General features: G+C 36.7%; 1 protein-coding gene across 1 annotated transcript in view; it reads left to right on the top strand.

The window, feature by feature from the left end:
- LOC141948121 (sodium channel protein type 5 subunit alpha-like) overlaps window positions 1-23,875 on the top strand; it is a 33,913-nt gene extending 10,038 nt beyond the window's left edge. Inside the window, exons 10-27 of the mRNA XM_074880589.1 lie at window positions 140-337; window positions 1,167-1,346; window positions 1,884-2,285; window positions 3,029-3,155; window positions 5,072-5,310; window positions 5,653-5,853; window positions 6,629-6,982; window positions 8,625-9,062; window positions 11,223-11,343; window positions 13,958-14,112; window positions 14,753-14,926; window positions 15,175-15,282; window positions 16,989-17,267; window positions 17,886-17,939; window positions 19,701-19,842; window positions 20,459-20,559; window positions 20,997-21,267; window positions 22,677-23,875. Of these exons, the coding sequence (XP_074736690.1) occupies window positions 140-337; window positions 1,167-1,346; window positions 1,884-2,285; window positions 3,029-3,155; window positions 5,072-5,310; window positions 5,653-5,853; window positions 6,629-6,982; window positions 8,625-9,062; window positions 11,223-11,343; window positions 13,958-14,112; window positions 14,753-14,926; window positions 15,175-15,282; window positions 16,989-17,267; window positions 17,886-17,939; window positions 19,701-19,842; window positions 20,459-20,559; window positions 20,997-21,267; window positions 22,677-23,875 (4,743 nt within the window). The remainder of the gene's footprint in view (window positions 1-139; window positions 338-1,166; window positions 1,347-1,883; window positions 2,286-3,028; window positions 3,156-5,071; window positions 5,311-5,652; window positions 5,854-6,628; window positions 6,983-8,624; window positions 9,063-11,222; window positions 11,344-13,957; window positions 14,113-14,752; window positions 14,927-15,174; window positions 15,283-16,988; window positions 17,268-17,885; window positions 17,940-19,700; window positions 19,843-20,458; window positions 20,560-20,996; window positions 21,268-22,676) is intronic.
- Window positions 23,876-24,162: the final 287 nt, after the last annotated feature.

Here is a 24,162-nt window from a genome sequence, read left to right as displayed (position 1 = left end):
GGAAGCTGTATTCCCATTTAAGCTTCCTAAACCATTGTGTCTAGGAAGGTGAGTGCTTCTAAAGAATTTCAGAGACACATTGAAAGCTTATTTGGTACATTTTATGGTAATTTCTATCGCTTGGATCTGTTGCTTACAGACCCTCAGAGCTTCTGGGAAGGTGTATATACTCTTCTTCATGCTGGTCATCTTTCTGGGCTCATTTTATCTAGTCAACTTGATTCTGGCTGTAGTAACGATGGCATATGAAGACCAGAACAAGGCCACCATTGCTGAAACAGAGGCAAAGGAAAGAAAATTTTGGGAAGCCATGGAATTATTACAGAAGGAGCAGGAGGTACGTAAATTATTCCCTTGCAAGCATTAGTCTCAGTGTTCTGTTGTCAGTCACATAAGAAAAGATTTCACTCCTTGCGTACAGCTGTATATAGTAGTCACTCATGGGAGAAGGAGCAAGTGACAACTTACTGAAAGTAGCAATTCCATTCCTAGAGCTACAGGAGCAGCTTCCAAAATAAAATGTAGTTGCCTTTTAATTTTTCTTCTATTTCATTATTGTGGGCTGCTGAGCGGAGAAATATACAGTAATTCTGTTGATCAACTGCATGAACACCTGAGCCAAAACATACTATAGTTGAATGAAAAGTCTCTTGGTAACTTAAATGGCTTAGAAAATTCTGGAACAAAATAATCCCCTGTTTTGAAAACATTGTCCTAAATGCAGTATGGGATGGAAAGTCAGCTACAGTGTGAATACAATCCCAAGGATCCCCAGTGAAAAGACAGAATTTTAATACTGTTTAAGTATTTATTTGGGGAAAAGGATATATTCTACAGCATTATTTTCAAACTGTGTATTTTTATTGTAAGCAAATCTGCCATATGGAGGAATAGGAGTTATAATGTGATTATTTTGCCCCTGGCAGGCCCAATACACACGACCATGTAACATACTGCAAATAGCAAATTGTTCAGCACTCCATATGTTGGGGAAATTCTCTCCTCTTTCTTTTAGTGTTATCACATATTGGAAGATTTTTAACGAGTTTTGTGAAACACAAATTGTTAAGAGGAAATAATATAGAGCACAGAGGTGTTTTCTTTCTCCTTATATTCAAAGTACCCAACAAAAATATCATCCATGGTTTTTTTTTTTTTTATTTCAGTCATTGGCTATTAAAGGAATTGATATCCTGTCAATTAGCTCCTTTGAAGCCTCTTCTCTGTCTACCAAAGAAATCAAAGAAAGAAGCAATAGGAAAAAGAGAAATAAGTCCTTGGGGATAGAAGATAATGAAGAAGAACAATTTCCCAAGTCACAGTCCACAGACAGTCAACGAAAGTTGGTAATCTATTGTCTGAATCTGAGATCGTTACAGCTTTCCCAGTTTTAATACTAAAATAAATTGTTTGAAAGCACAAACCAATTCCCATTACAAACACTGATCACTCTTAAGTCTTTAAAATAAACTTTTGGGATAAGGAAGAATTATATGTAAAAATTAATTTGAAAAGGAAATATAAATGAAGAAAGGAAGGAAAGTTATAACAGTTAAAATACATTTTCTATAACATTGAGAAATAGAAAAAAGTGAGTGACTACCAGAATTTAACTTTTGTGCATCATTCTCTGATAAAAATTTCTTACTTAAGATATAAATATAAAGCTTATCACAAAAATAGATGCTACAGTTGATGGGATCTTATTATCTGCCTTTTAAAATCTAAGCATAATCCTTCCTGAAAAATCTAAATCAAATATGAGTTTTGGACTTGCAATAGTTGATAGGAAATGTTATGAAACTCTAAACATTTATTTCTTGTCAAAATTTGCTCTGTGATATTATGCCATTCTCTCTTTATTCCTTTTCCTGAACTTTTAGTCTTTCCTTGGCCTGGTGTATGGTCCCAACGCAAATCAGGCGAAACACAGACTTAGTTATGGGAGTGTTTTCAGTTCCCAAATACCTGCTTTAGAAGTTGATTCCAGAACCAATTTCGGTGATGAGGAAACCCTCAGTGCTGGGGAACATGAAATCCAGTGTCAGTCACTGTCGGTCACCCAGATGGGAAGACGCTCCAGCATGCAAAGTCAAATGAGCCACAGCTCTCATCCTGCTACCCCAAACTGTGTGCAGAGCAGCAAGTGGGCTAATGTGGATAACTGCAATGGTGTGATTTCAGTGATGGGAGGAGGAAGCAACAGGGTGCACAGTCTAGATCCAGTGTCTTCTGAAGGAGTACTGCTTCCACCAGTAATGGAAGACCTGGGAAAGCGAGATCTGGTAAGAAAAAGATATTATTTTAAATACATACTTCATCTTACGATTTCTCTATAAGTGGCAGGTTTTTCTTGTCTTAAGAGTTTCAGTGTAATGGCAAACAGTGACAAGAAATGATGCATAATGGTGTGGGGAGTTCATAAGTTGTCAGTAGAAATTTTTTTTTAATACTCTGATGAGTTCCTGAAAACTAGACTTCAGCATTCCTGTCATAAACCCTATTTTTCTGCTATTCACAATTTTTACTAACATAGTTTTGAAGGTTCCTAGCGCTAGAATTAAAAGTCACCAAAGAGTCTTTCTATCCCTTTTTAACCCTGTCCAGGAGGGTCATTTTCAGCAGTACTTGTAATTTCTTCCTCCTTCATAGCACCTTTAGCATCATGAAGAAGCTTTTTCTGTAAGTTTCCCAAGTGGGTAGAGATGCTTTGCTACCAGTTTATCCCTCATCTCTTTCCTTTCCTATTAGTCTCTGGAATATTTCCTAGGCCTATTTCCCCTCATACACTTATTTCCAAGGTTTGTGCTTGCCCTTTTGCTATTACATGCTTGCAAGAACCATTTACTGCAGCATTATTATGGAACAGTAAGACCTTCATTCTCAACATCTATTACAACTTGTAAAAAGGTACATCTATTTGGCTGCATATCATTGTTCTTACTAACTTTCATTGTTACCCCTCATCACATTCTACTTCATTTTATTCCTGTGGTATCCCCCTAATCACGTTTACTTCTTTAAGCAGTCAGCTATAAATGATGAGAGCAGCTTGACGCATTTGCCTCCTCATCTGTCAGTGGAGTATTTTAACGAGGCACTTCAGAGACAAAGGGCAGCAAGTGCAGTCAGCATAATTACCAGTGTCTTGGAGGGTAAGTGGTCTCTCATTACACCTGTTTCAATCCTAAGGTAATGTTAGCATGAATGACCAAAATGTCAATACATTTCTTAGAGGTTAGCAGGGATTTGTAGGTGTGTATACAGGAATTCCATCATTAATTTGGCTCTTTTTTTAAAAATTACATTATCACAGTTTTTAGGTACTGGAACGTAACCTTTGCATGTCGTAAGATCTCATTTTGTAGGACAGACAGTGAAGGGGATTGGAGTGAGAGTGTGTGAAAGGAGTTTCTCTAGCATCTGAGGTGCAGGACTGGAATACTGTTTTCTCTTCCTGACCCTGAGACTTTTGATATGTCACTGGCAGAGACGTAGGCATGCAGAATCCACCAATAAGATTATGCAAGCAAAATCAGTTGTGACAATTTCTGGGTTTTGAATACTTAACCTCACTATTTTATTCCTCTAACTTACCTTTCCATGTGATTTTTTGGGCGGTTTTATCACTGAGAGTTATTTTGATAATTGATATGTTTGTTGTAGATCTTACTGAAAACTTTCAGCCCGAGTTGTTCAGGGTGACGTCTTATTTTGTTTTGTCCCTGTTGAGGAACTCTATCACCAGTTCTTGGACCACAAGTATTGGATTTAGCAAGGTGTTACAATTGTGGAGGCAAGAGTCTTAAATTTTTAAAAATTTTTCTTGGGAGAATCACGGTTGCAACACACCTAGCGGAGACTTGCTTTGTGGTGTAATTCACCAAAGATCTGGATTTTGTTGCATGCTTTCAGCTGTGAACTGGAATGAAACAGGACTTGTAGCTCTAAGTGACTGTGGATTAACCTGAGGACAGGCATCAAAAAGGGTCTTTGCTGGGTCCTGAACACCAGTTCTGCCGGACCCATGCTGTATAAATAAAGAAGCAGCCATTTGATCTAGAACAGAAGAAGAGTTAGATCTGGAGTGGGGTTAAGTCAAGGTGATCACACTGGAATAAGCAGTGTAGAGTGGAATCTGAGACTTGAGACTGGAGGAGAAGAAATGAAAACTAAACAGTGGGAAGAAATAAAGTCAGGTCCAACTAAGAAAAGGATATTAGTCAGATTGAGCTCATGTGATCTCTGAAAAATTTTCAGATCCCTGAAAGTCAGATTATTAATAATTCCTGTTGTGCTTGTATTTAGCTTTAAGTAAGCTCCAGTTTGTCAATGAATTTGCACAGGACTTCAGCAGGGTCAAAAACATTTTGGAGGACTGACTTGATAGTATTGTGGTGAAGAATCCAAAAGGATGTAAATGACAAAGCCAGAACAACTTCTATCCTATGTTTTACTTACAGAAAATGGAGAGGTGTGGCAATTTGCATCAGCTGGGAAATGGCAGGCATGACCTTTCCAGTAAAAGTGGCCTAAGATTAAATTTGAGGCACTGTAATTTGGATTTTCCTTGTATACAATCAGAACTCCTATGACTGCCATTGACTTTCTAGACTCCCTTAAGAGTCAAAGAAGACAAAAAGATGTTGAGTGTGATACAGCCACTGTCCTAGACTTCTACGTAAGGATAAGGTGAAAAGTGCCTTAGCTGCTATATTAACCTGCAAGAGTCTGAGAAGCTGTGATGTGGCCTCTGCATCGTAAACAACTGTATTTAGTCAGATGATTGTAGTACAAATCTGAGTCTAAGACAAATAAAACCTGATCCAAAGGCTTTTGAAGTTCACATGAATGCATTTTGAATCCAATTTGCTCTGAATTTTATCTTCATATTTACTAGCTGGTGTAGGGACAACATGAATGATAGAAAGTGCAGGGAAGTTTTGGGGCTCTGTGTGAGATATGAGGTTTCCTTTTTCTTCTCTGGTCTTTTGAATACTTGCAATTGTTATTTCATCATCTTACTCAGTGGTAACTATTTAATTATAGTGGGGTTTTCTTTTGCATTTAGAACTTGAAGAATCTCAGCGGAGATGCCCACCGTGCCTGAATGATTTTGCTTTAAAGTACCTAATTTGGGACTGTTGTCCGCTTTGGTTGAGAATCAAGAAAAAAGTGGCTGCTTTCATAAAGGATCCTTTTATCGATCTCACCATCACTGTTTGCATTGTGATGAACACTTTATTCATGGCACTGGAGCATAATAATATGTCAGATAATTTTAAATCGATGCTTCACGTAGGCAACTTGGTAAGCAAATTCTCAGCTATGTGACATTTTATACCAAAGATTGATTGATGGGTATTTTCACTTGAGACATAAAGAGTAACTGCAAAAATGAAAGATTAGCAAACTCTGCATTTATAAATCCTAAATTTCTAATATAGATAATTCCTAGATTTTATTGATACACTTCAACGCACTCCTGAAAAGGCTGAAAACGATCCTCCCATTTTAATATAAAGTGCATTAGAAGTTCATAAAAATGGGTTTTGTTGACCTGTTCATGAATGTTATTTGCAGGAACATAATCTAAAGATAAGATAAATTCATGGCTACTTTTAGGCTGATGTTACTGTTTCTTTGTCACAGGTTTTTACAGGAATCTTCACTGCAGAAATGATCCTAAAAATCATCGCTCTAGATCCCTATTATTATTTCCAGCAGCACTGGAATATTTTTGACAGTATAATTGTCACATTGAGTTTAATTGAACTGAGTTTACCCAAGCACAAAGGCAAGAAAGAAAGGCGAAAAGGAGGAACCCTGTCAGTTTTACGATCCTTCAGACTGGTAATGCTACTTGCTTACTCAGTTGTATAAAACTTTATATTTTGAATAGAATAATACTTCTGTTGTCTGCAGTTAGCATGCAGGAAATGATTTTTTTTTTTTTAATTTATTTTTCCTCCTCTTGGAACTAGGAATAAGAAACACACTCATAAACTCCTTATGCTGTTAGAGTCAGAGTTTAATGACATGTATATTTATTTTGAATATACTAAGAAATATTGAGGAAAAATATATTAGAGAGTAGACATGTTATAAAACTGGTGTCAAAAATTTAAAATTAGCACAGGAAATTAGGAAAAAAATGTCAGAGTACAAATACAGAAAAAATACTTAAAAGTAGATGTGAAATGATGTTAAGGTATTCATATCATATACTGTGGACTGATTTAGGTTGTTTTACCAAAAGATAGACTCCTTTTATAGTAATACAGCAGCCAGTATCCCAGCTTTGGTCCTTTGCGTTACATGTAATTTAGCCACCATGATCTGCATCAAATGCCTTGTACGGATACTTGCCTGTGTGGGCCAAACACTTAGCAGTGACTCAAGTTAGCCTGGTCCTTTACAAGGTGGTTAGTTTATGTTTGCAACATTCCCCAGTTAAAAACAAATTAAAATATATCTATAAATACTTTTTAAAAAGTATTAGCGTCACAGTGCCACAAATATTACATTGCTGGAATAGTTCAGAATATCTATAAAATGCTTTTTGCAGGATTTGAATAGCGCAAGGATGGGTTATCTCTACAGATGTCTACTATGTTTTATGTTTCAGCTGAGAGTCTTCAAACTGGCGAAGTCCTGGCCAACTTTAAACACTCTAATTAAAATAATTGGTAACTCCCTGGGAGCACTGAGCAATCTGACCTTCGTCCTGGGAATTATCGTTTTCATTTTTGCTATAGTAGGGGTGCAACTTTTTGGGAGAAGCTATGGGGAGAACAGCCATAAAATAAACAAAAATGGCGAGCCACGCTGGCACATGATGGACTTCTTCCACTCATTCCTCATAATTTTCCGAATTCTGTGTGGAGAATGGATTGAGACCATGTGGGACTGCATGGTGGTTGCTGAACAACCACTGTGCCTTCTCGTCTTTCTGCTGGTCATGGTGATAGGAAATTTAGTGGTGAGTTTTCCAATCTTTTCTACTTTTCAGCCTGTCTATGGTAGAATCTACTTAATTGGCATTTTGTCAACAAAAGGTAGTTTCCCTAAACACAGCTGGAAAAGTTACCCGTGTGTGCTATAGTCTGCAAAAGCCTCATTTGCCTTTCACCTTTGAGCCACTCTCCATATTTTCATATTTTTTGTGCTTTGCACCCAGCATCACTTGACCTTTTCATGTGGCAATGTGATGAGGAATATCTTTGCAACAAGTATAATACAGGCAACTATGTTTCTTCACGTTTTGGGATTTGGCTTACCTGCTTGAATTAATGGAGCTAAGTGCTTAAGTTCCTCTGTAAATCAAATTAAAAAACATTTTCTTTTTTAAAGATTTCTCTCAAGTATTGAATTTTTTATGAGCAAATGGCAGTATCTACACATCTACCACTGAAAACAGGATTTTCTGTGATTATCTCTAAATACTTTTACACCCAAGAGCTAGATCCTTTATAACATACCCTACACAGCCTCACACACCTGTGCTGGGGTGTAAGGGGCAGTCTGCCTTCCTGGTCTTGTTCTATCCTTTCTTAATGCCCAAATCATAAAAATCTTTTTAGTAGCTTTGTTTCTTATGTCATTCTCAGTATCATTAATATACCAATTTTAATGAAAAAAAAAACGCTGAAAATTATTATGTTTAGGCAGTTCTTTATGGGAAATACATGTTCTGTGGCTGAATCCCAAATTCCTGGTTTGAAAGTCCTGACTGTTCTAAACCACAGTGATTGATTTCAGTGATGAAATGCTGTGAGTGATATTCATATTGAATAATGTTAACTGACAAACAATTAAATGCTTAGCTTACACTCCTTGTCTAGGCTTTCTTATTATCAAAGGAAATAGAGAGGTATCTGGGAGTGAGATTTATTCCAGCCTAAGATCAATAGCTAAGACAGATGGGATGAACTGGTCTCTGGAGGGCTAATATTTTCCAGTAGCTGTGGTCCCTGGATGACTCAAGGGTGCTATCTGCCCAGTTTTAATGTGATAAAAATTAAGATATGTAGATTCCATCCCAAACTGAAACAATAGGAAAAAAAATTAAATTCTCCCATTCCCTTTAAACAAAAACAAACAAACAAAAAAAAGTGGGGTTTATAAATTTTTCTGTTTAAATGTACTCAAAAGCAGGGAGGAAACCTCACTTCAAGATTCTCTTGATTTTGATTTTTGTGACAGTGTTGTAGATTTGATGGAATTTCTAGGCCTGCATTTGATCTCACAGGATTTTGGAAGTAAGCTCCACAGAGGCCTGATTTATTTCTAGTTTGAAGAAGGAAGAGATATTATTAAACTGACAAGCATGACCATAGTCTTTGTTACTACTATAACCTTCAAAAAGTTGTTTTGGCCAAATAATGCTACAGTTTTAAATAACTTTTTGGGGGAAGAGGGTCATGGAAACATTGAACGTTCCGAGAGAAGTTTACTTCATCAACCACAATGTGATCAGTCATAGTCATTTCATTATTACCTTGTTCTGGTTTGCTCAGTAAGACTGAACTTTGATAGTATCTGTGTTCTTCAAAGTTAGAGTTTAGATTTCTGAATGCTACTCTCCTGACTCTTAATTTTATTGTTATTTCAACGACTTTCAGGTTCTCAACCTTTTTATTGCGTTACTGCTGAATTCCTTCAGTACTGACTGTCTCCAGACAGCAGAGGATGACGGAGAGATGAACAATCTTCGGATTGCCTTTGCTCGGATTCACAAGGGATTTCACTTTGTGAAGAGCGTTACGTGGGATACCTGTTGTGGAAAGCTCAGGCATATAAAAAAAGCGCACAGGAAGAAAATCAAATTGACTGCACAGAACACACTTGGGTTCAAGTGTGAAGAAATAAAAAATTGTAAAGAGAATTACAATAATGAATGGGCTGATAAGAATGGGGACAAATATTCAGGTCTTGATGATTTTATTAGCAATCCCAATGTATTTGTTTGTGTCCCTATTGCTGAGGCAGAGAATACAAGTGAGGGTTTTGAAGATGATGATAAACTGAGCACATTTACAGACATAGAATACAGCAAACAGGTAATGAATTTGTTTATTGGTGTTGGAACAATAGGATCATATATATACTGTGATGCATATATGATAAAAGACTGTCTCTAACAGAACGGGGTGGCATACGTTGACCCATTTCCAGAGAGTTATCAAATTTTGAAGTATAGCCAAAGGTACAAATGTTTAGAGCCAGGGTAAATTATCACCTGGACCCTTTTAAAATTCAGATTCTTTCATGGTCTTAAAAGACAGACCATAAATTTTTGGGTTTGCTTCAGGAATGCCTAGCAGACACAGTGTTACACATGGGTAATTGCATAGCCCATAGATTGTCCATAAATAATTGTGGCAGTCCTTGGTGAACTTGAAATTTTTATGTAAAAGTATGTGGATAATGCCAACTATCTTGGCATTATTTACATAACAAAGCAAAAATGTATGTTCTGAATAAAGAACACTATCATGGATTCATAACATGAATTTACAGCTCTGGTCCACTCTTTGATTTGCCTTGCTGTGTGTAGTATGTAGTAATTATTAGAAGAATTTAGAAAAGATTAAGTATGGAGGAGCTCTATTAAGGTCATGTTTCCTATATGATAGCATATATTATGCTATTTCTTTGTGTTCTCTGAATTTTCAGTTCTATTTTAACCTTAGAAGATTGCTGTTCTGGTCTCAAAATTTCCCACCTTAAGTTTTCATCTTAATTCCTATGCAAAACTTCTCCCTTAACTTTCCATTAGTTCACTAAAATTCCTTAGTTTGCTGCACATCTGTTGGGAAAAATGCCCCTTTCTCTATCCTTAGGTAAAATCAGAGACTCAAAATGATCGTATCTTATGACTTTTGTCTGGATAGTCCCACTTTAAATGAAATGCATATCCTATCTTTCTTTCCCTTCCAACTTGTCCACTCCCTAAAAAGAGAAAAGAAACCCTCTCTAATTTGCAGATTATTTTTCAGGATGAAAATCACCTGAGACAAAGGGGAGAAAGAGGGAAAAATTCAGGCAGCTGGAGTAAAGGATCAGGATTTTCCTCTGAAGAATTTAGTGTGCGTTACCTAGGAAAGGATAGGAAGGTTGAACCATCATCACCAGAACAAAAAGAGGTAACTTTTTTTTTTTTTTTCCAAATGATACTGACTTGTCAATCATGGGTACGTTTCTGTTCAAGGATTTGCTGGAGTGGAGTGCAGCGTCTCTGACCTTGCAGTAGTCAGTCCGGCTGGTTAATGATGGAGCTGGAATTCTGTGAATGAAATCAAAGCCATGCTGGGTTTCTAGGTATTGATTTTTAAGAAAAAATGGGAAAGAGAGTGTTTAGAAATGGAAAAACAGCAAAATAATTTGATTCAAACAAATAATTCATAACATCTTCTCTGCTACTTTCCATTTGTTGAAATCTGAGCCCACAAAAAAAGGAAACAAGGAAAAAAAAAAAAAGGTATTGAAAGAGAAATATGCTTCCAGTGGGAAATTCCAGAAAGTCTGCCTGTATCCCAAGTATCTCAGTTTCAAGAAACATAATACTTTAAATGAGTTTCTCACTATGACATTAAAGATAGTAATAAATTAAAAGTATTTTTAACATAATTTTGAATAAAGAATACATTCAAAAAATAACAAACAACAATACACAAACAGAAAAGAACAAAAGTATAAAGTAATTTGTAACAAACTACTTACTCATCATACATTATATATGGTTTAATGGGACAGCAAAAAGCTTTGTAACTGGAGACTATATAATATGATTCCAATTTCTACTTCATAAATACTGTCATGGATGTTCAGTTCCTGATACAATACCAGATATATTTATCTGGTTCTCCTGTTTGGATGCATCTTTCTATGATTTCATGGTTTTAACCCAAGTAGTTTATTCTGGTTTGAGAACTACCTATACTTATAATCAATTTAAAAGCTTCGATTTACCAGCTTATTAGGCAGTTACATCTGGTTCATGTAGATAGATATTGTAATTATACAGCTTTTGATGCACCTATTAGTACTTCTAAACTCATAGAGTTTTAAAATCACAAAGTTTGTTGCATTACCAACACTACCTGAAATATTAGCACATAGCCAAGTTTTAATTTGAATTTTATTTGTTCATGGATTAATTTATTCATTTGGAGCTGAATGTAGAAAGAAACAATACCTGATCTTACTTTGCTCGGTAGTTTGCCAGCATCAGCCCTTCTGAAGGCAGCACAGTGGATCTGACAAATCCTGAAGATCTTTTGAGACAGATTCCGGAGTTTTCTGAAGACTTCAAGACTCCAGAAAAATGTTTTCCAGAAGGTAAGGCTCTCGTGATTTCATTACTGGGGAGTGAGAAGAGTCAAAACCCAACTTGTTTCTCTAGTGATGCTGAGACAATAGGGGCAGATTATTTTCAGTTAATTATAGTTATCTAGAAATCGGATAAATTGTCCAAATCATTTTCCCTCTCTAGTCAAGAGAGAGCTCATGACACCTGAAAAATAAACCCTCTTTTCCTTAAAGACAATTGCTGTTAACTGGGACCTGAGCAATGGCATAGACCCGGTCCCTAAAAATGAGATTATTATAGTGAAGTGAGATGAGTTTCGCTCTATTGGACAGCATCCAAGTCACTTCTGGGGCTTAACATAAGAGAAGTCTATGTGATCAGATCTCACCTGGCAATGGCCACTGGAGCAAGGCACTTGGCACATCAGAATTGTTAATACAACAGTATAAATGTTTATTCCTTGAATAACATTTCATGGACAATCTCTGTAACAAAGGAGTGAAATAAGCAGAGAGAAGCTGCTAGGATGAAGTTGAATTTCTATACGGTGCTAATCTAGGAATTCCTTCTCAAATCATCATACATCTAGCTTCACAGGTTGTTATGGGGTATATTCAGCCCTCTCATGAATTTTTCCTACTCTAACATCTGTAACAACATGTGTTTTTGACAAGATGCAAAGAAATAGCTCTTGAGATTTTTCCCAAATAACAGTCATTACTGAAGTCCAGGAGTAATCTCTGCACTCTTGGTATTAGTTGTGAGAGAATAAACTATATAAATCCAGTTTATAGGCTTGTTTCTTTCAAGTGTGTTGCATTAAACAAATTATAACTGTGGCAAAATTCTTCCTGGTGCTCCAACTTTCTCTTTGCTCACCCAGTCAGCCTGGCTGACCACCACAATTACCAGCCATCCCCCAAGTTTTCTTTGATTCTGTTGTTTTCTGCCCGTTCAAGCTTCCCTGTACCACAAAATGATCATGAGGGACTTCTCCAGCGTTGTTTATGTGGAGCCCAGCAGCAGGTCACACATCTCTCTGATCTTGCTTTCCTTCTCCACTCCCAAAGGCAAAGCCTTTCTCTCATCATCGCCTTCTCAATCAAGTGCCACTTCCTGGATATTTTATCTGACAAGAACATGGATAAATCAAATCTGGCTGTAATTACTCCCATCCCCTCATTGCCCTGTTCTGCGGAGCTGGCCTTTTTTTTTTTTTTTTTTCCTCTGTGCCCTTTTTGGGTCAATAAAACTTCTAATGCACAGTTTTAGGATTGAATCAATAACAATGAAGCATGTAGAAATTATCTGAAACTAGAGAGGTGTACCTGAATGCAAAGTATTCTCTATGTAGTAATAATATATATATATTTTCACTGTTATACAACATAAATCCTGAGATATCCACTGTACCTACCTTGCAATTTTTTTTCTCCAGAAAAAAAAACCCACAAATAATTCATTAATAATCCAGATGTCAGATTTCTGAGCTACAGGGTTTTTTTCAAAACTACTTTATCGATGGCATTTTTTGCCAGTATAGCTGTTAGAACAAAAGAAGTAACTATTACCACACACCCCCCCACTCCAGAGAAGAAATGTGAAATGTCTTGTTTTGTGCTCTCTAGTCCCAGGCTGAAGTGTGCCTGCTGTGGGAAAACCATTAGAGAACTCAACTGAAGGTGCAGCAAATCTATACCTAACACACATTTCTGCGCTAAAAAAAAAAAGCCCCTGTCTTGTACAAGTCCCATTCCCTGCCTCATCTCGTATCCCAGATCCACATTACTACGGAAACTGGGATTATGAAAGAAAGATGATCAGATCTTTTAACATATATTATATTCTATCATATATATGAATTATATATACATATTATGTATTATCATATATAAGATTTCACATATATATGACACATATATACATTTTTTCCCATGCTTGGAAATGACTGACATTTTTTGACATAATGAAAACATGAAATAGCACAGAGCAAGGAAGATGTTAGCCAAAGTGAGTTAGTTCTTGGCAAAAATAATAAGTAATCAAACCAAGGATTTTGTAATGGGGTGGTCAGGAAATGTTAGAGGGCCCTGGTGTCATTGTTTGTTATAAGAAATAATTTGGTGAGCCTGAAAATAGCCTATGTGTTAACCTGAAAGACTATGTCACATTCTAGCTATATGATATAAGATCAGTCACTCCATACATTCAGAAACAAATAAATAAATGAATGGACCTTGCAAGGCACAGTATAATGCTGCAATATTGAAAACAACAGTTTACCTTCTGTGTCTCCAAGCCATTTTGTTCCAGGGTATCTGTCTCTGCCTTCTAAACAGAATGCATGACCCTGAAGTTTTGTATGCCCAAATAGCAGGTCAGTAAGAGCGTGTCCAGTATCTACAGAAATATCTTGAAACAGTGGAAAGTCGTCCAAAGGACTCCACTTAGTTTATGTGTATATAAATAGGAGTTACAAGGCAAAGAAAATTAGATGTTTCTTAATTTTTTTTTCCTCATGGCAAAACATGAGATGCAGTTAATGTGACCATTGACTTTTCCCTGCCCCCAGAAGTTTCTTGAGCAGCCCTTCACATGCATGTACATTCCTTCCAATCGTTCATTGCTGTCTTTCACTTTCAGGTTGTGTTCGATACTTTCGTTGTTATGTGGGTAGTGCCATAAAGTTTGGAGGAGAAACATGGTGGAATCTGAGAAAAACCTGCTACCAGATTGTTGAACACTCCTGGTTTGAATCCTTTATCATATTCATGATTCTTCTGAGCAGCGGAGCCCTGGTTAGTGTAGCACAGTTTCATGTATTTATTTAGAAGCATTTTTAACTTTAATTTGAGCTCAGACAAGTTCTTTTAGTAGAAAACACAGCAAATATCTTTGAACTCATAAGGAGAAAAGAGGCTTCACATAGCAGTCATTTATTCACTATAATTATTGCAAGTCTGTTATATTATTAAAAATTAGAGCGTGAGCAAAGCTAAAAATATATAAATCTTGGAAGCTATTTCTCTTCTGGCTGATACTGGATTTTTATCAGGAAGTTATTTCACATTTGTGAAATATAAAGGAGTTTTTATAACATTAAAACAAATAAGTGACTCTTAATACCTGAAAAAAAGTAGTACTTAGTTCTCTTCAATGTATAAAGTTCTCGAAAAAAATTTCTAAAAAATCTACTTTCCTCCTAGGATTCCAGTGTGCATGATGTGTGTGTCCACAGGACTGTAGTATATAGAGAAAAAGAAAGAGAAGGGACAGGGAGAATTACACATTTATCAGCTGACATAGATTTGAGTAAAAGAAGGTATTTAGATCTGTGTAAAACATACTGAATGACGAAGGGGTCTTAATGATGCTAGGCTTTCATTTTATAAAGCTCGTCTCTGACTTTTGCCATTTATCTATATATTATGATTTCAGGCATTTGAAGATATCCATATAAATGAGAGAAAAAGTATTAAAATTATGTTGGCATTTCTTGACAAAATGTTCACTTTCATCTTTGTTCTGGAGATGCTCCTGAAATGGGTGGCCTATGGCTTCAAGAAGTATTTCACCAATGCCTGGTGCTGGCTGGACTTCCTCATTGTAGATGTAAGTTCTGCCTTCGGTGTTTCTACACAGGTCCTGGCACAGGATATGATAGCAGAATCACTGATTATTTTCTGGATGCAAAGTTAAGACAGTACTCTTGCCTCCTTTAATGATGGTTTCAGGATATTGCACTCTGGGCATTGAATATACGGGGAGATTTAGTTTTGTCTTGTTTTGGTTCTTTTAACAAGAGTAAAGGAAATGTATGTCAGGACATTGTTAATGCTTTATTTTGTCTTCCCATTCAGGTCTCTTTAATAAACCTCTTTGGCAGTTCATTTGGCCCCATGAAATCTCTTAGGACTCTCCGAGCTCTAAGACCCTTAAGAGCATTGTCACGATTCGAGGGAATGAGGGTAAGACTGAATACAAATTAAAGCCTGTCAGTACTAATAAACATGTAATGGGTTTGTAATTCATGACTGTCTTTATGAAGTTCACATGTCTACCCGAAGTTCAGTTTAGGACCTATAAAATGAATTTTTAAAAGGTACCTTTTCTGTACTCCTCTGTACTTGGCTGCTCCTTATAGACTGTCCTTGAGTGATTGATTCTAAGTGCCATTGAAACTAAAACTAGAGTAGGCAGAACTTTGACTGAGTAGCGATGGAACATTCTTGTGTTCCCGTCTTGCTGAGATAGCCAAAAATAAATAATAAGAACTGTGAGCACAATTCTAATTTTTGAAGTCTGATGGCAAGCTAATTCAGAGGAAAGAATCACCTCCATTCTGTAAGTTTTTACTGGATTGATTTACAAAAACTTTAGACTAGTAAGAGCTACTTTGCTCGCATTATTGTTCCAAATAGACTTATTCTTTCAAAAAGCAGGAGTGTTTGTCTGTAGAATATCTACTGCTTTTTTTCCATCAAAAGAGCACCGCAACAGCATGAAGATGCTGGGCATTAATTATGTTTAATTACAAATCTACCATTGTGCGAATGCAGAGAAGGATTCCCTCAGCCACATACAAAATGCATCTGTACACTGCAATGTGAAACAGTATGATAACTACAGTGACATTTGGGAAAAAGTCTGGTCTATGGAATACACTCTGGTATGTGAAAACAGATGATAGAAATACATACGGTATCACTGTCACACCTTTACATGGGAATGCAGCCTCAATGCAGCTGAGATGTAGATTGATTTTGGATATCTTCTGAAAGAGAGACTGAAAGCTCTCTGACGGCAATCTTGTCACTGTGAAGGCAGAGAAAAATTGCATTAAAGTAATTAACAGACTGTATCAAAATTTCCGTGTCAGGCATCAATTTTGAAACAGGTACCATCATACTTTCTGTCTTGCTATGCAGAATGTATGTGACGTGGTCTACACAAACCTTCACAAAGCTTCATTTCTGTTCTGGTCCATCAAGTTCTCCTTTTGCTACCTGACTGCTGAGTTCATTGTCTTCACTGTGAAACTCAAAGATATAGTTTCATTGTTTCCTTACACTGCCCCATTTTATGAAGCAATCTGTTATGTCTTAGCATACACTTAAAATCTACATTGACATTTTCTGTGATTATACAGCACCTGGCAGAGTAAAAGTACCTAGCTCATGGTTATAGACCCCAAAAGACCCTAAACACAATCCGCTGAAAATAATAGATCTCGAAAAATACTAGTGGAGAGTTATTACTGGTCCTTTTAAAAACTACTTTCTACAGTCTTAATAATACAATCCTCTGCACTAGTGCTTATGGATGAATACTTTAGAAATTTTACGTTATAAAAGTTTCAAACAAACAAACAAAACATCCCCCACTCCAAAACCAAGGGAAACTCATCAAAAGAGGATGGGATTGCACTGTAGTATACTTATGTGTAGTGGTTCACAGCAGCCCAAAAAGTATCAATTATTCATTTGAAAGCCTAAGAGATACTATGGAACTTTGAATCTTAGTTCAAGGTACCCATGTCACCTGTGACTAGTATTTACACGGAAAAGATTAAGTTTCTGTTTCCTGAGATGACTAAGTGACTCCTTATTGCACTGAGCAAATACTTGAGCACATCTTTGTTGAAGTGTGTTTCTCCTCTTCCATTTCATCCAAGGTGGTTGTCAATGCCCTCCTGGGAGCCATCCCTTCCATCATGAATGTTCTGCTCGTCTGCCTTATCTTCTGGCTCATCTTTAGCATCATGGGAGTGAACCTCTTTGCTGGGAAGTTTGGGAAATGTGTCAATCTGACAGAAGAAGATTCAGAATTAAATAGTCTGATCAATAACATAACAGACTGTAGCATGTATAATAACACAGGAAAAATATTCTGGGTCAATGTTAAAGTCAACTTTGATAATGTTGGCTCTGGCTACTTGGCTCTTCTTCAGGTGGTAAGTGATGCTTGCTTTCACTACCCAGCACCATGTCAGATGGGCTTGACCTCCTGTCAACTCCTAACTCATCTCTGGGTGACGGAAAAGAGTGGTATCATACAGCCTGCTCTTCCCTTGTAGCTGGCTGTTCAAACACCAGTACTGTTCATGCACATAAGTGGAAATAGGAAGACAATTTAGATGCTGCTGTGATTTTCCAGGTGGTAAGGAGGGATCTGGTAGACAGGTGCTCCTTCAGCCTCCAGTACGTTCATGAGACTGAGAGGTGGATTCAATCTCAGGAGAAAAGTTGGGGCGAATACTGAACTAATCTTCTGTAGTACAGATTTTTTTTCAACCATGAGGGTTGTAAGGCCTTCAGGAGACCGTGCTAATGAAGTTTTGCCCTGTCAGCATCCTAGGACAACATGTTCTGTCCCACCGTAGCAAGCTTTCACATCCTGAGAATGCCACACACACAGCAGGAGCAAGTTTCCCTAAAGTCAGAGCTTGGTGGTATATGTGGGTGACCATACCAAAGGCTCTCACTCCAGTCAGTGTCATTCAGATATTATAAATGATGTGAAGACTTTTACACTGAAAGTTCAACATATCTTCCATAATCTCTCATTCTAGGCAACATTTAAAGGTTGGATGGACATCATGTATGCGGCAGTAGATTCACGAGAGGTCAGTCACTGTATTCAAACTGTATTTTTTGTTAATGCTACTGCTTTCTGCTAAAGTGTTATGAATTTTGCACTTTTATATCTGCTGTTTGTGCTAGATCGTTTCAATAATTATTTTTTATCAGGTGATGTAAACATTTCATCTATGAATGACTCATAGTATCTTAATCTGGGTAGTGGGATTCAACTCTAGATCCACTCACCTAAAGGCAGTTACCTATACTGTAAGGTCTCCATATGAGTTCACCTCCAATTGCTCCGTATGGTTAATGGATAGCTAGTCAGTATGGTCAGAGGGATCTACGGAGCATTTCAGCTTACCCTGGATATCTATATTGTTCATCTGAACACCTCTTTATACTACATTGACTCTACTGATAACTGAATGTCCATCAGCTAGCAGGGGAGTTCAGAGTTTCCACTCACATGGAGGCACCTACCTTCACACATCTTTTATGAAACTCAAACTCGGAGTAAATCTGAATGTTTTACAGTGACATAGATTAAAGCTCATTTCAAAACATAAACACAAACTTATCAAGAATCAAGCTATTGTGGATAAGCAACCATTTAAAATACATTGTCAGACATCACTAGTACTATTTTACCTACTGTTTATATCAACAGTAATGTCTTCCATCTTATCAGAAGTATCATCCAGTGTTATGGAACAAAGTGGTATGTCTTTGGAGGTAAAGAATTTAAAATGAAGAGACTATCTTAATTTGATCATGACTTCAAAGGAATCAAATAATTTTAAAAGTAACCATATATAAAAATGGGTGTATGTGTGTTTCAATTTGAAAGACTATATTTCTTGTTCTGGTTCTGTTTTAAACCATTATAACCATAAAAGAAGTTTTTTGCTAAGAAGAAAAAAATATCTAGGCTGAGATTTTTAATGGCGAGGGGTTGGAATTAGACTTCTAAATAGTTTTCTTGATTTTTCAAGTACTGAGCAATTTACAGCTCTTATTGGAAGAAGCTGAACTGATGCTTCTGAAACGCTTGTGAAAATCATGTCAAGAATGTCCAATGCAGTAACTGTTTCTATTGACTTTAGCAGGACCTCAATCAATTGCAAAAATGGTAGGATTCTAAGTCAGGTTTGAATAGAAAAAAACCCACAACGATCAGCTTTTGTAAAAAAACCCAACCAACCAACCAACAAACCAACAACCAAACCTCATTCACCATTAGTCCAAGACTAAGTTTTCTCTACAAGATTTTCAGTGCAAATATATCAATATGAATTAAATTATCCTGTTCTGCAATGATCTAGCCAGAAACTACATAAACAAACATTGTAAAAGAAATCAAATTAACAAGTTGTCATAGTATAAACACTTTGTAGTACTATTCTTTTGAGTTGTGTTTTCTGGTTAGTTTTCTATCAGGTGTTGTGCTTGGTGTATCATTTTGTAAGGTTCATCTTTAATTTCAGAAGGAAAAGCAGTCAGCATCTGAGCCATAATGTCCCTAAGAGGTCCTAGAATTTTGATGCATCTAGTAGTCACTATATGAATGTTACTTTCTTCCACCATTTCATGCCCCTTCTAAAAGTATCGTATACATAAAATATATTGTATTATGCACTACTGGTAGTTTTAAACTATACCAATTTTGAGAGAATTACCAGTACAGCTGTAAATATTGTTTCCTCCTGGAATCAATTTGTGAGAGGATCTGCAATATGAAGATTATTCTAAATTGAGCCCATGTTTTTACTGGTAATTTATCATGTTGCTTTTCATTCTTGCAGGTAAATGAGCAGCCGCAAATGGAGCATAGTCTATTTATGTATCTCTACTTTGTGATCTTCATCATCTTTGGATCTTTCTTTACCCTTAATCTCTTTGTTGGTGTTATTATTGACAACTTCAACCAACAAAAGAAAAAGATAAGTATATTGGTTGTGCACCCAGGAACCTACTGTATCTCGAGCAATGCTATCTTTAGAGAACAAGGTCCTTGTTATGCATAGAATCTAAAAATACTGTTGGCATTTACAAGAGCATTAGTAATTAAGTTAGCACAAGTAGCACATAGGGTGAGTTTCTTCCTCCTTTCTTTTCACCTATAACTTGAACACCTAGCTCTTTCCCAACATTTTGAGGGCAATGACATCTTCTCTGCAGCCCCTTAAAATTTTGCTCCTTTTTGGAAACTGAGCACAAGAGACTAGTTACTCAGAAGCAGTCTGGTACAGATGCTCTGATGACTATTTTGGATATTCAACAAGACCAGGATGTGGGAAGACAGGGAAAGATTTGCTCCTGTTCAGATGTTCAGTAGGTCCTTTATTTTCATGCTTTCTGAGCTAGCTGAGTTTCACCCCAGGACTTCTGCTCTGTGAATGTATAGTTTGTGCCACTCTGTTTTTCTGGACACAGTTATGCATTATGAAAAGGGCTGGTACCAGCAAAAGGAAGGAATGTTAGTTTCCAGCATTTTAGACTTTGTAATGACAATAGTGTTGCTTTCTCACCAAATAACAATGAAATTTCTTTATATACCTAGGTGGGGAAGATATCTTTATGACAGAAGAACAGAAAAAATATTACAATGCAATGAAAAAGTTGGGATCCAAGAAACCTCAAAAACCCATTCCAAGACCACTGGTAAGACTGTCTGAACTCTTCAGAAGGAAAATGCATTGCAAAAGTGCAATTTAATTCACTGAAAAGTGCATATGTTTATATATTGCATATAAATTATTTATACTGTCTTTACAGTGATACTCAGACAGTGCTCTAAAGTCAATTCCATACCAAAAAGTTGCATTGAAAGATTTTACAGGTTAAATATTTATTCAGTTCTCTGCATAATTATTGTTGGGTTTTACATTCACCTTGGAACTTTTTAAATTTCAGGATGGGAAGGAATTTTTAATGTCATTTTTATATTCTGCCTTCCTTAAATTTCTCTGACTTCACGATAGTGAAGTGACTTTGCAGCATAAAAACTGGAGCTGTTGGAAACATGGATGGGTGTATGGATGTATGGATGAGTACTCTCTACTTTCATAACTGATGCCAGATGTATTTTTTTCCTCTAGAACAGATACCAAGGTTTCCTTTTTGACATTGTAACACGCCAAGCCTTTGATGTTGTCATCATGATTCTCATCTGCCTTAACATGATCACCATGATGGTGGAAACCTATGAGCAAAGTGCAACAAAGACTAACGTACTTAACCAAATCAATATACTCTTCATTGCCATATTTACTGCAGAATGTGTACTGAAATTGGTGGCTCTGAGGCAGTACTATTTCTCAAATGCCTGGAACATATTTGATTTGGTTGTTGTGATCATGTCATTTATTGGTAAGTAAAATTGGTTTGGCAAATTCTTTACTAAATCAATTATTATTCTTTTCAGAAAAAAATAGTTTAAATTTATCAACTGCAAATGGACATTGAAATGGAAATCATAATACTGTAAAATGTTGAGGAAAACAAACTAAAAAACCCACCATGATTATATTAAAATAATATTAAATAATATTTTCTAAATTTCTGCTGTTTTCTTTTATTAAAAGTATTAAAAAAGAAAAAAGGTAGCTGTGTTATGTAAAATCTTTCATAATGGTTCTTGAGTTTGTTTTTTTTCTAGTCTGAAAGACAAAATGAATAACCCATCATACCAAGACCACATTATGTGATAATTTCCATTGTTACAGATTTAGTGCCAACTAAGAAATCTTCGATCAGATAGAAATTGCTGGGTTTTGTCATCTGTGTTTGTAACAGAGAATTGACTGGAATTAGATTATAGACTAGAGAATTCAGTTTCTGGAAACTCAGGCATAGCTGATTGTTACAGAGTGTGAACACTTATTTTCAGGATAGAAATGAACACCACAAATGTATTTTATTTGAAAGGATTGCAATGAAAGAATGGGGTAAAGAGCTCTTCTGCCAATTTGAACTTTCTGCCAATTTAACTATTCCTAGGGCCAGTACTGCCAAAATCGCAGAAGGCATTTAGGGGAAGAAAAATATTTTGTTTCTTTAGTATTAATTAAGTTTCTGGGTAAGTAATATTCTAGTAAGAATATGGCTCTTCCTTGACAAATTAAGTTCCTGGAGTGGAAATCCAGAAAAATGTATCCAGACCATCTAAACTTAGAAAAGTGAAACCTCTTCTAGTGCTGCTAGGTCTGTCATTTTTTCATGCAAACTAAAGATAAAATAACATCCATATGGTAACTATGTCCCTAAATGAACTAAAGACCATTGTAGAGTGGTATGCACAACTTCTATGTTCACCACTGGGTTTGCAAATCTTGACTACCTATTATCTAAATTATGACTGTTACATTGTTATTATATCTTGTTTACTTATTTTAGCTTTGTAACGTCAGTATTTGAAGTCAGATTTGGAAGGTAAATACATAACCTGCACCTGCTGAAGTATTCATGCAACCAGTGTCAAAGAAAACCATCAGTCAACGAGTGTCGACTGATATGGGTATTTGAAGTTGTGCATAGAAAGGTGCTCGCCATCCTTAGTGCAACAGGTATTATTTTGTGGTGGCTGAAGAATATAGTTCATAATTGCTGTTTTCTACAGCTATTCTTTCAACTCTAACTTCTATTAAAGGTTGTTCTGATAGGGTCTTACCACACACACGTCAGATATTTTTCAACTATACAGATATTATCATTTCACCCTACTTACTAGTTAAACAGAAATGTGATATTCTAACCAACTATTGTCCTTTTCATTTTAGCCTTACTGCTTTCTGGCATCGGTAAAGCATTTGAACATTTCTTACCACCTACACTCTTCAGGGTCATTCGCTTGGCTCGGATTGGACGAATACTGAGACTCATTCGGGCTGCCAAAGGAATTCGAACTCTGCTTTTTGCATTAATGATGTCCTTACCTGCTCTATTCAACATTGGTCTCTTGCTTTTTCTGGTCATGTTCATTTATGCCATTTTTGGCATGGCTAACTTTGCCTATGTGAAGATGGAAGATGGCATTGATGATATGTTCAACTTCCAAACCTTTGCTAACAGCATGCTTTGTCTCTTCCAAATCACCACATCGGCTGGCTGGGATGGTCTTCTCAGTCCTATTTTAAACACTGGGCCACCATACTGTGATCCAAACATAAATGGTACTATAGGTGAATGTGGTAAACCTGCCATAGGTATTATTTATTTTGTAAGTTACATCATTGTATCATTTCTCATTGTTGTAAACATGTATATAGCTGTTATTCTGGAGAACTTCAATGCTGCTACTGAGGAAAGTACAGCACCTTTAGGGGAAGATGACTTTGACATCTTTTATGAAATCTGGGAGAAGTTTGATCCTGAGGCAACTCAGTTTATAACTTTCTCTGTGCTTTCAGACTTTGCAGATGCTCTGGCTGAACCTTTACGTGTACCAAAACCAAACAGAGTTGAACTCATAGCAATGGACCTGCCTATGGTCAGTGGAGACAGGATCCACTGCTTGGATATCTTGTTTGCTTTTACCAAACGAGTGTTAGGAGATTCTGGGGAGCTGGATACTCTAAAAGTACAAATGGAGGAGAAGTTCATGGCTGCCAATCCATCAAAAAAGTCCTATGAGCCAATCTCTACTACGCTCAGACACAGACAAGAGGAAGCTTCTGCCACTGTCATCCAGCGTGCCTACAGGAGTCATTTGCTCCTGCGCTCCATAAAGCAGGCTTCTTACCTGTACCATCACAGAACCTGCAGTACTGACACTCTTGGAGATGCTGCTCCAGAAAAAGAAGGACTTATTGCATCTATGATGGGTGAAAACTATGCTAGGAGTCCTGACAAGTCTGAAACTTTGTCCTCAGCATCCTTTCCTCCATCATATGACAGTGTCACAAGAGTCAGTAGTGACAATCTCATGGTTGAGAATGGGGAAATTACAGGTAATCAACAATCTCCAGACATTAAATAGTTCATCAGTGACAATGTTAAGAATATTTTAAAATGTTCACAGAAGTTGATATTATAAATACTTATCAGCTGAGGCAACCTCCCTATTAAATAAAGTCTGCTGATCATGATCAGTTAACTACAGTAGCTGCTAAATCATAGCTTTTGGCTCTGTTATGTTCAGCTTTGTTCAGTGTTTACGTATGCAGAGAAAGATTTTGGATCTGTTTGATCAAGGACACCCCACTGCAAAGCAGGTCCCACAGTACCTGAGTGTTGCAGCATATTCACAGCAGTGATGGGTAACAT

This window comes from Strix uralensis, chromosome 1 (genome assembly GCF_047716275.1).
Source record: "Strix uralensis isolate ZFMK-TIS-50842 chromosome 1, bStrUra1, whole genome shotgun sequence".
NCBI classification, from domain to species: Eukaryota; Metazoa; Chordata; class Aves; order Strigiformes; family Strigidae; genus Strix; species Strix uralensis.
This window is presented reverse-complemented; position numbering and strand designations above follow the sequence as displayed.